General features: G+C 41.1%; 1 protein-coding gene across 1 annotated transcript; it reads left to right on the top strand.

Moving 5' to 3' along the window:
* The first annotated feature begins 5618 nt into the window (after positions 1 to 5618).
* On the top strand, positions 5619 to 14502 carry LOC113123235 (trace amine-associated receptor 7a-like). The gene is made up of 6 exons (XM_026295052.1): positions 5619 to 5904; positions 6064 to 6204; positions 6265 to 6439; positions 13695 to 13866; positions 14170 to 14263; positions 14324 to 14502. The coding sequence occupies exons 1-6, from the start codon at positions 5619 to 5621 to the stop codon at positions 14500 to 14502; spliced, it is 1047 nt and encodes a 348-aa protein (XP_026150837.1).
* Positions 14503 to 16490: the final 1988 nt, after the last annotated feature.

Genomic DNA, 16490 nt, shown 5'->3' with positions numbered 1-16490 from the left:
GACCGTTAGTGATAAACAGCAAGCACATCGTTGAACATCAACCGTTCTAACGCTATTTTTTCACTAAACCAGCACTGTACTGACCTCCTAACGGCACTCTCTCTCTACGCCTTTTCTGAGTTATCCTGGCACAATATTAACGCACCCGGTACATTCTCGTTCCCCGTTGAAACATTTTTTTTCAATATCAGACCAAGTATACAACTTGATAAAAGTACGTCATTTTTCTATTTATTCGTCTGCAATCTGTGGGAGCCTAACAAACGGTTGCACTGCTGTCGACCAGTCCTGTTGATGTGCGACCTGAAGGATTTATGCTTTTTTCAAGTATGATAATACACATTCAGTAGAAACGATCCCCTACTCTCTCGCTGTAATGCTAATGTTAAGTTGGGCAAAGAGACCACATACCTGAATCAGCATGTTTGTTGTTGTTTTTACACCTCAGGCTAAAAAATGATCTGCTCCGGACTTGACGCTGCTGGCTAATGGTAGGCTAACCGCAATGGATAGCCCCGCAGGCACGTACACACACGCGCATACATCATGTATACGTCATCACGCATGATAGCGCCAGCCAAAAAGGAGGAGTAAATGATGTCATTTACAAATTTGCAGACACTATCCAATGATATTTAACATAACCTAAAAAAGGAGAAGAAACTAATAAAAATAATTTTATTAGTTCATGATGTCACGTGGTCATATAGTTGGATACACCCACTTTTAAACCCCCTTCTTTAACAGTTTGTGCTGTTTAGCTAACTAGCTAAACACAAATCTGATCTATTTAGCTAGCTAGCTGACTGGTTTTAGTTTAGCTCAGTAATTAAGGAGAACAAACTTTTAGCTAGTAAGACGAAGCTAAAGAAAGAAAAACAGATGTTTATTTAGACTTCCAAAGAAAAACCATGCAGCTACCCATGGCCCTGTTGTTTATTTAGCCAGCTAAGTACAGATGCAGTTTATTTAGCTCACTGGCCTGCTGTTCATTTCGCTGAGTAACTTTAAAAAGTTTATTTAGAAAAGGGTCTTCTTGATAGCTGCAGCCCTGACTCAGACCATCAGTCTTTCTACGTCCAGTAGCACTAAAGGTTTTAATTATGTGGTGCTGTCTCTCCACACTGAGCACAAGAGCCAGCCTTTGTCCTCTGTTGTCCCTCATCGTGAATCCAGGTGTGGCATAAACCTGACAACCAGCTCCAAGAAACTCGTTTAAACAGAGGGTTTTATTATTATTATTATTATTATTATTATTATTACTAAATCTTTTTTAAACTTTCTTGCATTTCCACCCCAGTACATTTTCTCAGAGATAAACAACTTGTCTGATACAGTCGGTTCATCGGAGACAAAACTGTTTTCTCAGATAAACAACTTGTCTGTGGTCATCAACAGCTCCACACCAAACCTCATGTGCATAAACACACAGTGTGATTGACCTGGTTCACACGTAGTTTTCCTCTGGGCACTGAACAGCCCATTAGCTGCTGCTGATGACTGTGTGCTGGTGTCTTTGTGACTGGAGACCATTAACACCTGCTCACTTTAGTGTCACATGAAGACACGACTGCAGTCAGAGGTGTTAACAGCTAATGAGCTTCAACATAAACACATGGTGCATTAGGGACAAGAGAGTCATCAAAGAGTCTTCCTGTTTTTGGGCAGTTCAGCAAACTTGGACATCTACACACACACACGCGCACACACACACACACACACACAACATCAACATTCAGTTACATTTATATAAATCAGAAGTTATTACATTTCACAATCCAAATTAAATCCTCTCTGCAGGGTCCATGTGTACAAATCTCAAACTGATAAAGTCATAAAGTCATGTGTTGTCCAGTCATGCTTTCTGCAGCTGAGGAGCTGTGACAGCAACACAATGGAAGGTTTAAATGGCACACACTTACCACAGCACTATTATTATTATTATATAGTTTTGAACACTGCACTGTTTTCGAAATGAGGTGCACACATTTAGTTAACACTGTTTTTCTGTATTAGTATTTGTTGGTTTATTTATGACATTGATTTCTCTTTGTCTTTGAGTTACCTGTCTGAGTTCACTTCCTGGTGTGGCAAAAGAGGTTGGTGAGGGTGGATCCTAATTGGTCAACCCACATTGTCCAATACCTTGACAGGTCCTCAAACAGTCTTCCCTCTTGAAAATAGCATTTACACACATCAAATGTGTTCTTTTGAATTTCCACGTATGATACAAAGCTGTGCTATCCTATGGCTGACACTTTAACAATAGTTCACATGAAACCCACAAAGTCGCTTAACTCTGTGCAAGGTGGTAACAACACTTGTGATTTCTCTATTGTCTTTCCTTTTTATTCATGACAGTGCAGCAGCAGTGTCAATTTGCTTCGTTGTGTATCTGGTTACCAGGTATCAGGTCTGACTAGTGCTTCCATGGATGACAGGATTGCAGGAATTTTCCAGGCCCTCTCATTATTCAACCTCAACAACTCAGCATCCCCTGGCTTTAAGGCTGTCATGTCTCCCATTAAAGTACAATGCCTGTTGTTATTTAGCCTTTTTTTATTTCCTTCTATTTTAACCTCCTATTTTCCCTTTTTAAAAAAAGTTTAACTTTATTTAAATTTGTGTACATAGAGAGAGCTTAGTGAGCCGGAGCCAAATTCCTTGTGTGCACAAACTGGGCCAGTAAAGCTGATTCTGATTCTTATCCATTTGGTCTGATGGATCCTGAATCTTAAGGACTAGTGCGGTTCTGATATTATTCCATGAGCGCGTCGATAGATACTTTATCAAAACCCAGAGCAAAGTGTTTGTATTACTGTAACTTCATTTCCCAGATTCACAGAACTGACAGTAGGGAATGCAGGGTTGCATATTTTCCTGTAGCTTTGGTTCTACAAACTTTTTTTTTCAGAGATACATTAACGTTTGTGTTAGATCTTGTACTAATGACCAAAGAGTCAAAGCACTCTGTACAGTCTTCTCCAGCACATCCTCAGACACTTTTCATGGGGTGAATGTCAGGACTTTGTTGTGGCCAATTATTCCTGTTGCTCCTCACTCACAAGTTTGGCCTAAAGAATCTTGCTGTTGTCATCCTGGAATATGCCTGTGCCAGCAGGGAATCATCCAAGGAACAGATAACCTGGCCTTTATTCAGCTGACTTTATTTTATTGCCACATACAGTATAGTTGCTGATTCTAGGGCTGAGCAACTGAAGCAACCCAGATCATGACACTACCCCCATAGTCTCATATAGTGGACAGTCTCTAGTCTTTATAGGCCCTTAGGAAGTTGAAGCTTATTATTTGATTAGCCTTACTAACAAGTAGATTTCTTATGGGCACACAGCAATTTAGTCCCAGTCCTATGAGTTCTTGTAACGTTTTGCATGTGGACCTGCAATGATGACACTGGTTAAGTGATATCCGATTATTCAAGGTTTTTGTCCTAACCATATCTTGTTTGTGAAGCTGCTGGTTCAACACTATCCTTCAAGGGTTTTAATAACGTAAGAACATTTCTTAACCTAAATCCATTTTTTCAACAATGTACTTAGTTGTCATGTTTGGTTGATGCAGGCCAATCTATTAACTCTTCTGAAACACAATAACTTATTCTCCACGACCACAGGATTTGTCTTCTGACTTGGTTGTTTAAGAAATGAGAAGCTGCAGGTTCAGTAAAGCAGTCCAGATGTTCTCCTCCCCAAACATTTTCCAGCTGGTCTTGGGGGACCCTGACGTACTCCTATGCTAGATTAGTTGTATAATCTGTCCAGTGTATTCTGCGTCTAGCCTGAGACCTACTACGAGTTGGACATGCCCAGAACTGAACTCAGTCTAGACATAATATTGGTTTTGTGGGCTGGGACATAGACTGACTGGTAAATTGGAAGCTCTGACTTCTGGCTCAGCTCCCTTTTCACCACAGTTGTCTGGCCTGAACAAGATATAAAAATACTTGAATTCCTCTGCTTGGTATATAAACTCCCTGTCAACCTGAGCAGCTGACTGTTTTTCAACAGAGAACCATGGTATCAGAACCACATCACCTGAAAAAAAGAAGGGATTCTGAGGACCCCAATTTGGACACACTCCTCTGCACAGTGACGCCTTGAGATCCTGTCCATGACAATTCCTGAATTCCAGAATTTATAACCAAGTCAGTATACATCAGGTTCACACAATCAGGTAAACTGACATGTAAAATAAATAACAGAGACAGTTTGAGGTGACTGAATTTAGTCTTGTTGGCTTTACCCAGACTGAGCAGCTCCATCTCTGCTTAGTTAACCTCTGTGGACAGAGGTTTGGTAAAGCTGAGTATTGGGCTGCACACAGAACTAAAAGAAGAGGAAAACACATTTACCAATGTCAGTGGTTTAACTCAGATGGACTGTTAGACACAGCAGAGTCTGGTGGTACACAAGAGGAACAAACTTCTGGCCAATGAAGAGTTGTTTCAGAGAGCGAGGGAGTTGGTGTCCACCAGAGAGAAAGGCAGGAGAGGAGATAAAGGAGCTGTCAGACAGAGCTGTGGTCAGAAAGCTGTCTGAGCTCTGCAGCTTCTCCTCTGATGATGGAAGAAGCTGAACTCTGCTTCCCAGAGCTCCTCAACACCTCCTGCAGGAGGCCACCACTTCCTCAGTCGGAGGAGGTGTTTGTTTACAGCCTGATGTTCCTCTTCTCTCTGCTCACTGCCGTTCTCAACCTGCTGGTCATTATCTCCATCTCCCACTACAGGCACTGACAAACCTCTGCATTATTTCATGTTGTGATTGATCAGTCAGATCATGGGAAATGATGTTCAGGATTCATTTCAGAGCTTGTGTTGTGTGTGAGCTTTGGTAAAAAATACAGTTGGAAAAGACTTGTAGTAGCTGAGAATGTCAACATTTCTCACAGTCTGTCAAATCTAATTTGTGCACAAATTGTGTTTGACATTCTCAGTTCTTTTTTAGAACTACAAATCTTTTCTCCACATCTGCAAACTTGGATTTCTCCTTGTTTCTCAGGTGAACAGAGGCTGCTCTAACCCACAGGCTTTGAAATACTGAATTACTGTTGGTTATGTCCAAATGTTTATAGAAATATGTTGATGGTCCAGTTACACAAAGACAAAAGTGATTTTCTAACCATCTGAGAACGAGCTCAGAGCTGTGTGAAACCTTGAAGTTACAAGTATGAATGATGTCCCTGTTTTTACAGCTGAAATCTGGACCAGTATTTGTTTGTGAAGCTTGGATGTGTAACTTCAGTGTCCACACAGTGTGGGAACTAGTTTTCTACTTTGAATCTGTACTTTGATATTCCATTTTTCTCACAGGTGTTTTTGTGGAACCTCCCATTTGTTTAGACACACAGTGTTTTTGTGGAACGACAAAGTGCAGACTTGAATGTCTCCTTGTTTCTCAGGTGAACAGAGGCTGCTCTAACCCACAGGCTTTGAAATAGTTTCTGAACATCATTTCCCAAACTCCCAGCCTGATCTGAGCACACAGCAGTGGCTTCAGTCTCCTTGTATTTTGATAGACTGAGGTTTTGAATGATTCTTCCTGCTCTTGTTGCACAGCAGCTGCTGTTTTTGATGATACTGTTGATGATACACAGAGATGATGTCCTCTTGTTGCAGGCAGCTCCACTCCCCCACAAACCTCATTGTTCTGTCTCTGGCCGTGTCAGACTTCATCATGGGTTTCCTGGTGATGCCAATGGAAATCGTCATGATGTGGACCTGCTGGGTCCTGGGAGACCTCATGTGCTCTCTGTACTTCTTGCTCCCTATTACAGTCGTATCTGCTACTATAGGAAACATCACGCTCATATCAATCGACCGTTTTGTGGCAATTTGTGACCCCCTGCATTACCCGACCAGAATCACTGAAAGAACAATCACCATCGGTATTTGTCTGTGTTGGGTCTGTTCAGTTTTCTACACCATTTTCTATGTATATGACAACCTAAAACATCCAGGGATGTATAATTCCTGTCACGGAGAGTGTGTGATTAATCTAGTTGCAGTTGTGGACCTTGTTGTTGCTTTTATTTTGCCCATATCAGTCATCATAATTCTGTATACGAGAGTGTTTATAGTGGCGGTGTCTCAGGCTCGTGCCATGCGCTCTCACGTTGCAGCCAAACTCCAGGTTTCAGGAACTCAGATGATAAATAAGTCTGAGTTGAAAGCAGCCAGGACTCTGGGTATTGTTGTAGTTGTGTTTGTGCTCTGCTACTCTCCATATTATTGGGGCTGTCTCTCAGGAAGCAACATCATGATTGGTTCTGCAATTGAGGCCTTTCTGAGCTTCCTAATATTCAGTAACTCTGGTCTGAACCCTCTGATCTATGCCCTGTTCTACCCCTGGTTTAGAAAAGCTATGAAACACATAGTCACTCTTCAGATACTGAAGCCTGGCTCCCGTGAGGCCAACATGCTGTAGACACTGTGATGTAATTAAAATGAGCCATTTTCCTTTTGGATAATTGAGGCTTTTTGTATCAGTAAGAAGTAGAATGTGTGTTTTCAGGAGAAAAGGAGTGTGATCAGCTGCTGCAGATTCATAACAAGAAGTGACATATAATGTAAGCATGTTCGTTTTTCTGCAATGAGGATTCTTCTCAATGACTCAATTAAGTAGATTTATTTGCATTGAAGAATCATCAACATGTACATGGACCTTTCTTTGTTCGGGAAATCGCAGTCTGCAACCAACCAACAAAGAGAAGATGTCTATCCTTAACATTACACAAACATATATATGAAAATATGTGACTATCTGATTGGTTTATACTGGTGGGGGGCAACCATGGTTTTAAAGTTAGTGATTAGTGCGCAGTCCGTTCCCAATCTCTCATTACTTTCTTCACCCAATCCCGTGGGACAGCGCCCATCTATGAAATCTAAAGAATTCTTTACTGACCGTTACTAGGCGCCCCTCATTCTAAGGTTGTCTGACCTGTAACTCACGTTTTCCAGGACAATGGTTTCTGGGGAGCCACTTCTAATTCTCTATCACGGTTACTATACTATTCTCTAAGCTACATTCTTTTACCAACAGTTAATAGAAAGCATATAATAACTTCTAATTCCTACAATAATAATAATAATAATAACAATGTAATGACAATATGGCAACCTGGAACTAATAATACTGTCATATAAGTGTAATATTTTTATGTGGTACTTTAACACACTAATGAGACTTTGTATTAGCTGGTTTATGGTTTCAAAATGTTTTGGCCTCATTTCAGCCTAATACCTTCACATCTGCGTAATAAACAGAAAACAGAGCTGGAAAATGTAAAACTAGTTGTTTTTGCCTAATGTCATGGTAATGTCAGGTTAACCTGAACACCAAGAGCTATAATATGGAACATTATAATATTCAGAAAGGTTTGCTAGGACACTGCAATCACTTTAATACTGTAAGAGATCAGAGATCGAGGATTAAAGTGTGAGCTCAGGAAGTTTGTCCCAGCAGCTTCATACTTGAGAGCAGGTGGACAGGTCTGAGCACCTTCAACACATTTTGCTCTCCAACTCTTGAATAAGGATGGGAATACACCTCCATACAAACCAAATTATACACCACACATTTTATGGGGACGTCACTGTGGTTAAAACCATCTGTATGGACGCAGTGAAGCTACTTCAGTGCAGTCGTCCAACTATAGCGCTTATTGTAGTGATTTTTAACTATCTGCGTTTCTGCGTCCCCAGCAGTGTCCTCATAAGACACCTGCCCAGACGGCCCAGAATCAGGTCCCAGTCCATTCTGGGAGCTAGCAAGCAGTGCGGCTAAAAGGACACCCATTAACGCACTGGTAAGACCTAATTGATTAACATTCATGGTTGTGTATTATCATCATTTGTTTATATCCATCCACTTTGTGGTCCTGTCCTCAGAGAAAATATTAGCTGTAGCACTGTGGGAAAACTTTCAGCAGTTAGATAATTAAATCAGATTTTATTTAGCAAACTATCCCAAGAAAAAGCAGCCAGCCAGCTAGCTTCCTTTTTATTTAGCTAAATTATTCATTATTTGCGTAACTAGCTAGGTAAATAAGAGTTTGTGCTGTTTAGCTAACTAGCTAAACACAAATCAGATCTATTTAGCTAGCTAGCTAACTGGTTTTAGTTTAGCTCAGTAATTAAGGAGAACAAACTTTTAACTAGTGTTATGACCCTAGGTCAGTATATGTGTATGTGTGTTGTTGGCCCTCCCCTCCTCGTGTGTGTGTGTGTGAGACGGATGCTGGAGTGGGCGTGGACTCAAGGACCGTGGATTGGACTTCCGGGATTGGTCCAACACTTCCCCGAAGGAAGATAAGAAGCCCACGGGCTGCTGCTCAGGAGAGCTATTCTCCCACCTTTGCCACTTCCAAAGATTTTGATAAAGACTTCGTTTTCGCAATTAGTTAGTTAGAGATTAGATTTTTGTTTCGATTTTGTAGGTTTAGTATTGATAGGATTTTCGTTATTTAGATTAGAAATACTTAGACATTTAGGCTACATTTGTGTTTTGTTTTCTCCTGTTTGTTTTAGGAGTTTCCAGGCTAGCGACCTGTGATTTTGTGTTGTTTCTCTTAGATTAGATATCGTAGGGCTATTATAGCGTTTCTGTTATTGATTTTCGTTTGTTTGATACCGTAGGGCTAAATCTAGCGTTTTTGTTTGAGTAGGGCTATCTTTTGCGTTTGTGTTTGTTTTCCATTATTCGTAATATCGTAGGGCTCACGGAGCGTTTTGTTTGTTTGAACCTTCTGTATTGTATTCTGTGTTTCAACAGAATAAAATTTCTTGTTAATTGTAGTTCGTATCGTTCGTGGTTGTTGAAAGTGGAAGAGGTTAGGAGGAAAACTCAACTTCGTGTTACGCTCCGGTTAACCCCTAGGCTGGGGTGTAACACTAGTAAGACGAAGCTAAAGAAAGAAAAACAGATGTTTATTTAGACATCCAAAGAAAAACCATGCAGCTACCCATGGCCCTGTTGTTTATTTAGCCAGCTAAGTACAGATGCAGTTTGTTTAGCTCACTGGCCCGCTGTTCATTTCGCTGAGTAACTTTAAAAGGTTTATTCAGAAAAGGGTCTTCTTGATAGCTGCAGCCCTGACTCAGACCATCAGTCTTTCTACGTCCAGTAGCACTAAAGGTTTTAATTATGTGGTGCTGTCTCTCCACACTGAGCACAAGAGCCAGCCTTTGTCCTGTTGTCCCTCATCATGAATCCAGGTGTGGCATAAATCTGACAACCAGCTCCAAGAAACTCGTTTAATCAGAGGGTTTTATTATTATTATTATTATTATTATTATTATTACTATATTTTTTTAAACTTTCTTGCATTTCCACCCCAGTACATTTTCTCAGATAAACAACTTGTCTGATACAGTCGGTTCATCGGAGACAAAACTGTTTTCTCAGATAAACAACTTGTCTGTGGTCATCAACAGCTCCACACCAAACCTCATGTGCATAAACACAGTGTGATTGACCTGGTTCACACATAGTTTTCCTCTGGGCACTGAACAGCCCATTAGCTGCTGCTGATGACTGTGTGCTGGTGTCTTTGTGACTGGAGACCATTAACACCTGCTCACTTTAGTGTCACATGAAGACACGACTGCAGTCAGAGGTGTTAACAGCTAATGAGCTTCAACATAAACACATGGTGCATTAGGGACAAGAGAGTCATCAAAGAGTCTTCCTGTTTTTGGGCAGTTCGGCAAACTTGGACATCTACACAGACACGCACACACACACACACACACACACACACACAACATCAACGTTCAGTTAAATTTATATAAATCAGAAGTTATTACATTTCACAATCCAAAGTTAAATCCTCTCTGCAGGGTCCATGTGTACAAATCTCAAACTGATAAAGTCATAAAGTCATGTGTTGTCCAGTCATGCTTTCTGCAGCTGAGGAGCTGTGACAGCAACACAATGGAAGGTTTAAATGGCACACACTTACCACAGCACTATTATTATTATTATATAGTTTTGAACACTGCACTGTTTTCGAAATGAGGTGCACACATTTAGTTAACACTGTTTTTCTGTATTAGTATTTGTTGGTTTATTTATGACATTGATTTCTCTTTGTCTTTGAGTTACCTGTCTGAGTTCACTTCCTGGTGTGGCAAAAGAGGTTGGTGAGGGTGGATCCTAATTGGTCAACCCACATTGTCCAATACCTCCACAGGTCCTCAAACAGTCTTCCCTCTTGAAAATAGCATTTACACACATCAAATGTGTTCTTTTGAATTTCCACGTATGATACAAAGCTGTGCTATCCTATGGCTGACACTTTAACAATAGTTCCCATGAAACCCGCAAAGTCGCTTAACTCTGTGCAAGGTGGTAACAACACTTGTGATTTCTCTATTGTCTTTCCTTTTTATTCATGACAGTGCAGCAGCAGTGTCAATTTGCTTCGTTGTGTATCTGGTTACCAGGTATCAGGTCTGACTAGTGCTTCCATGGATGACAGGATTGCAGGAATTTTCCAGGCCCTCTCATTATTCAACCTCAACAACTCAGCATCCCCTGGCTTTAAGGCTGTCATGTCTCCCATTAAAGTACAATGCCTGTTGTTATTTAGCCTTTTTTTATTTCCTTCTATTTTAACCTCCTATTTTCCCTTTTTAAAAAAAGTTTAACTTTATTTAAATTTGTGTACATAGAGAGAGCTTAGTGAGCCGGAGCCAAATTCCTTGTGTGCACAAACTGGGCCAGTAAAGCTGATTCTGATTCTTATCCATTTGGTCTGATGGATCCTGAATCTTAAGGACTAGTGCGGTTCTGATATTATTCCATGAGCGCGTCGATAGATACTTTATCAAAACCCAGAGCAAAGTGTTTGTATTACTGTAACTTCATTTCCCAGATTCACAGAACTGACAGTAGGGAATGCAGGGTTGCATATTTTCCTGTAGCTTTGGTTCTACAAACTTTTTTTTTCAGAGATACATTAACGTTTGTGTTAGATCTTGTACTAATGACCAAAGAGTCAAAGCACTCTGTACAGTCTTCTCCAGCACATCCTCAGACACTTTTCATGGGGTGAATGTCAGGACTTTGTTGTGGCCAATTATTCCTGTTGCTCCTCACTCACAAGTTTGGCCTAAAGAATCTTGCTGTTGTAATCCTAGAATATGCCTGTGCCAGCAGGGAATCATCCAAGGAACAGATAACCTGGCCTTTATTCAGCTGACTTTATTTTATTGCCACATACAGTATAGTTGCTGATTCTAGGGCTGAGCAACTGAAGCAACGGAGATCATGACACTACCCCCATAGGCTCATATAGTGGACAGTCTCTAGTCTTTATAGGCCCTTAGGAAGTTGAAGCTTATTATTTGATTAGCCTTACTAACAAGTAGATTTCTTATGGGCACACAGCAATTTAGTCCCAGTCCTATGAGTTCTTGTAACGTTTTGCATGTGGACCTGCAATGATGACACTGGTTAAGTGATATCCGATTATTCAAGGTTTTTGTCCTAACCATATCTTGTTTGTGAAGCTGCTGGTTCAACACTATCCTTCAAGGGTTTTAATAACGTAAGAACATTTCTTAACCTAAATCCATTTTTTCAACAATGTACTTAATTGTCTTGTTTGGTTGATGCAGGCCAATCGATTAACTCTTCTGAAACACAATAACTTATTCTCCACGACCACAGGATTTGTCTTCTGACTTGGTTGTTTAAGAAATGAGAAGCTGCAGGTTCAGTAAAGCAGTCCAGATGTTCTCCTCCCCAAACATTTTCCAGCTGGTCTTGGGGGACCCTGATGTACTCCTATGCTAGATTAGTTGTATAATCTGTCCAGTGTATTCTGCGTCTACCCTGAGACCTCCTACGAGTTGGACATGCCCAGAACTGAACTCAGACAAGACATAATATTAGTGTTGTGGGCTGGGACATAGACTGACTGGTAAATTGGAAGCTCTGACTTCTGGCTCAGCTCCCTTTTCACCACAGTTGTCTGGCCTGAACAAGATATAAAAATACTTGAATTCCTCTGCTTGGTATATGAACTCCCTGTCAACCTGAGCAGCTGAGTGTTTTTCAGCAGAGAACCATGGTATCAGAACCACATCACCTGAAAAAAAGAAGGGATTCTGAGGATCCCAATTTGGACACAGTCCTCTGCATAGTAACACCTTGAGATCCTGTCCATGACAATTCCTGAATTCCAGAATTTATAACCAAGTCAGTATACATCAGGTTCACACAATCAGGTAAACGGACATGTAAAATAAATAACAGGGACAGTTTGAGGTGACTGAAGTTTGTCTTGTTGGCTTTACCCAGACTGAGCAGCTCCATCTCTGCTTAGTTAACCTCTGTGGACAGAGGTTTGGTAAAGCTGAGTATTGGGCTGCACACAGAACTAAAAGAAGAGGAAAACACATTTACCAATGTCAGTGGTTTAACTCAGATGGACTGTTAGACACAGCAGAGTCTGGTGGTACACAAGAGGAACAAACTTCTGGCCAATGAAGAGTTGTTTCAGAGAGCGAGGGAGTTGGTGTCCACCAGAGAGAAAGGCAGGAGAGGAGATAAAGGAGCTGTCAGACAGAGCTGTGGTCAGAAAGCTGTCTGAGCTCTGCAGCTTCTCCTCTGATGATGGAAGAAGCTGAACTCTGCTTCCCAGAGCTCCTCAACACCTCCTGCAGGAGGCCACCACTTCCTCAGTCGGAGGAGGTGTTGGTTTACAGCCTGATGTTCCTCTTCTCTCTGCTCACTGCCGTTCTCAACCTGCTGGTCATTATCTCCATCTCCCACTACAGGCACTGACAAACCTCTGCATTATTTCATGTTGTGATTGATCAGTCAGATCATGGGAAATGATGTTCAGGATTCATTTCAGAGCTTGTGTTGTGTGTGAGCTTTGGTAAAAAATACAGTTGGAAAAGACTTGTAGTAGCTGAGAATGTCAACATTTCTCACAGTCTGTCAAATCTAATTTGTGCACAAATTGTGTTTGACATTCTCAGTTCTTTTTTAGAACTACAAATCTTTTCTCCACATCTGCAAACTTGGATTTCTCCTTGTTTCTCAGGTGAACAGAGGCTGCTCTAACCCACAGGCTTTGAAATACTGAATTACTGTTGGTTATGTCCAAATGTTTATAGAAATATGTTGATGGTCCAGTTACACAAAGACAAAAGTGATTTTCTAACCATCTGAGAACGAGCTCAGAGCTGTGTGAAACCTTGAAGTTACAAGTATGAATGATGTCCCTGTTTTTACAGCTGAAATCTGGACCAGTATTTGTTTGTGAAGCTTGGATGTGTAACTTCAGTGTCCACACAGTGTGGGAAGTAGTTTTCTACTTTGAATCTGTACTTTGATATTCCATTTTTCTCACAGGTGTTTTTGTGGAACCTCCCATTTGTTTAGACACACAGTGTTTTTGTGGAACGACAAAGTGCAGACTTGAATGTCTCCTTTTTTCTCAGGTGAACAGAGGCTGCTCTAACCCACAGGCTTTGAAATAGTTTCTGAACATCATTTCCCAAACTCCCAGCCTGATCTGAGCACACAGCAGTGGCTTCAGTCTCCTTGTATTTTGATAGACTGAGGTTTTGAATGATTCTTCCTGCTCTTGTTGCACAGCAGCTGCTGTTTTTGATGATACTGTTGATGATACACAGAGATGATGTCCTCTTGTTGCAGGCAGCTCCACTCCCCCACAAACCTCATCGTTCTGTCTCTGGCCGTGTCAGACTTCATCATGGGTTTCCTGGTGATGCCGATTGAAATCGTCATGATGTGGACCTGCTGGGTCCTGGGAGACCTCATGTGCTCTCTGTACTTCTTGCTCCCTATGACAGTTATATCTGCTACTGTAGGAAACATCATACTCATATCAATTGATCGTTATGTGGCAATTTGTGACCCCCTGCATTACCCGACCAGAATCACTGAAAGAATAATGACCATCGGTATTTGTCTGTGTTGGACTTGTTCCCTTTCCTATGTCATTTTTCTTTTATACGACAACCTGAAACAACCGGGCAGTTATAATTCCTGTCATGGGGAGTGTGTGATTAAGTTTGTTGCAGTTGTGGACCTTGTTGTTGCTTTTATTTTGCCCATATCAGTCATCATAATTCTGTATACGAGAGTGTTTATAGTGGCGGTGTCTCAGGCTCGTGCCATGCGCTCTCACGTTGCAGCCAAACTCCAGGTTTCAGGAACTCGGATGATAAATAAGTCTGAGTTGAAAGCAGCCAGGACTCTGGGTATTGTTGTAGCTGTGTTTGTGCTCTGCTACTCTCCATTTTATTGTGTCTGTCTGGCAGGAAGCAGCATCATGATCGGTTCCGCATTTGAGGCCTTTCTGAGCTTCCTAATGTTTAGTAACTCCGGTCTGAACCCTCTGATCTATGCCCTGTTCTACCCCTGGTTTAGAAAAGCTATGAAACACATAGTCACTCTTCAGATACTGAAGCCTGGCTCCCGTGAGGCCAACATGCTGTAGACACTGTGATGTAATTAAAATGAGCCATTTTCCTTTTGGATAATTGAGGCTTTTTGTATCAGTAAGAAGTAGAATGTGTGTTTTCAGGAGAAAAGGAGTGTGAACAGCTGCTGCAGATTCATAACAAGATGTTTCATTGTTACACAATTCAAAGGCTTCAGGATCCACAGTAGAACGTACTCATTAATCTTTATGATGACAGAGCATTGATAACCAAGTCATCCAAAGTTTTCCTGCAGGTGAACTCCATGTGAACAGTTTAATAAATGTCACAGTTACTTCATACATGAACTGGTTCCAGTACCATCTGACCAACAGCTGAAAGCAGAACATGTGAAGCAGCAGTTTTCATGAGTCCTGCATCAGTTAAACATCACTTAATGATGTGTTGTACATTTATTATCAAATGTTTCACATTCAAGCTCCAAGTCCAAATCCTGGAGCTGATTTCAGTGTAGTATTGACATTGGTATTTTAATATACTAATGAGACTTTGTAATAGCAGGTTCATGATTTCAAAATGTTTGAGCCTGTTATCAGCCTAATACCTTCAGATCAAATCACATCAAAATTGGCTCTGAATGGCTCTGATTTTTACCTGATAACACCTGTGGTAGTTTCTGAGTAATAAGTAGAAAACATCTGGAAAATGTAAAACTAGTTGTTTTTGCCTAATGTCATGGTAATGTCAGGTTAACCTGAACACCAAGAGCTATAATATGGAACATTATAATATTTAGAAAGGTTTGCTAGGACACTGCAATCACTTTAATACTGTAAGAGATCAGAGATCGAGGATTAAAGTGTGAGCTCAGGAAGTTTGTCCCAGCAGCTTCATACCTGAGAGCAGGTGGACAGGTCTGAGCGCCTTCAACACATTATGCTCTCCAACTCTTGAATAAGGATGGGAATACACCTCCATACAAGCCAAATTATACACCACACATTTTATGGGGACGTCACTGTGGTTAAAACCATCTGTATGGACGCAGTGAAGCTACTTCAGTGCAGTTGTCCAACTATAGCGCTTATTGCAGTGATTTTTAACCGTCTGCGTTTCTGCGTCCCCAGCAGTGTCCTCATAAGACACCTGCCCAGAGAGCCCAGAATCAGGTCCCAGTCCATTCTGGGAGCTAGCAAGCAGTGCGGCTAAAAGGACACCCATTAACGCACTGGTAAGACCTAATTGATTAACATTCATGGTTATGTATGATCATCATTTGTTTATATCCATCCACTTTGTGGTCCTGTCTCTCTAGTAACTAGCTAAACACAAATCTGATCTATTTAGCTAGCTAGCTAACTGGTTTTAGTTTAGCTCAGTAATTAAGGAGAACAAACTTTTAGCTAGTAAGACGAAGCTAAAGAAAGAAAAACAGATGTTTATTTAGACATCCAAAGAAAAACCATGCAGCTACCCAAGGCCCTGTTGTTTATTTAGCCAGCTAATTACAGATGCAGTTTATTTAGCTCCCTGGCCCGCTGTTCATTTCGCTGAGTAACTTTAAAAAGTTTATTCAGCTACTTAGCTGTTCATTAGCTAGTTAGCTAAAGAAAAGGCCCGCGGAGTGGGCGGAGCTTCTGGGCTGCACAGGCGCACTAGCGGCAGAGTGTTATAGCTCCAGAACGGTGCTAGCTGCAAAAGAGACTGTTGTGTGTCGGGACGCTGTATTTCCTGATTTGTTCCTGTGTTCCACATCTTTACTTGGTTCAGTACGGTGACATCTCAGTAAGTTTACACAGATGTTGTCTGTGCCAGCTGTGTGCAGCGTGAATGTTTATTGATCGTTTAAGCTGTATCGTGTTTCTAGGCTGGGTAGTTAGCTCATTGTGTTGTTATTATTGCTGTCAAAATTAACACGTTAACGCATGCAATTAATTTTTGTAAATTAACGCTTTAATTTTTTTTTACACAATTAACGCAGATTTATTGTTTGCACTTCCTGTGGCGCCTAACGTGAGTTAGATGTGCACGCGCCCCCCTTGTT

This window comes from Mastacembelus armatus, chromosome 21 (assembly GCF_900324485.2).
Source record: "Mastacembelus armatus chromosome 21, fMasArm1.2, whole genome shotgun sequence".
Classification (NCBI taxonomy): Eukaryota; Metazoa; Chordata; class Actinopteri; order Synbranchiformes; family Mastacembelidae; genus Mastacembelus; species Mastacembelus armatus.
Note: the sequence above shows the minus strand (reverse complement) of the source record. Positions and strands in the feature narration are given on the sequence as shown.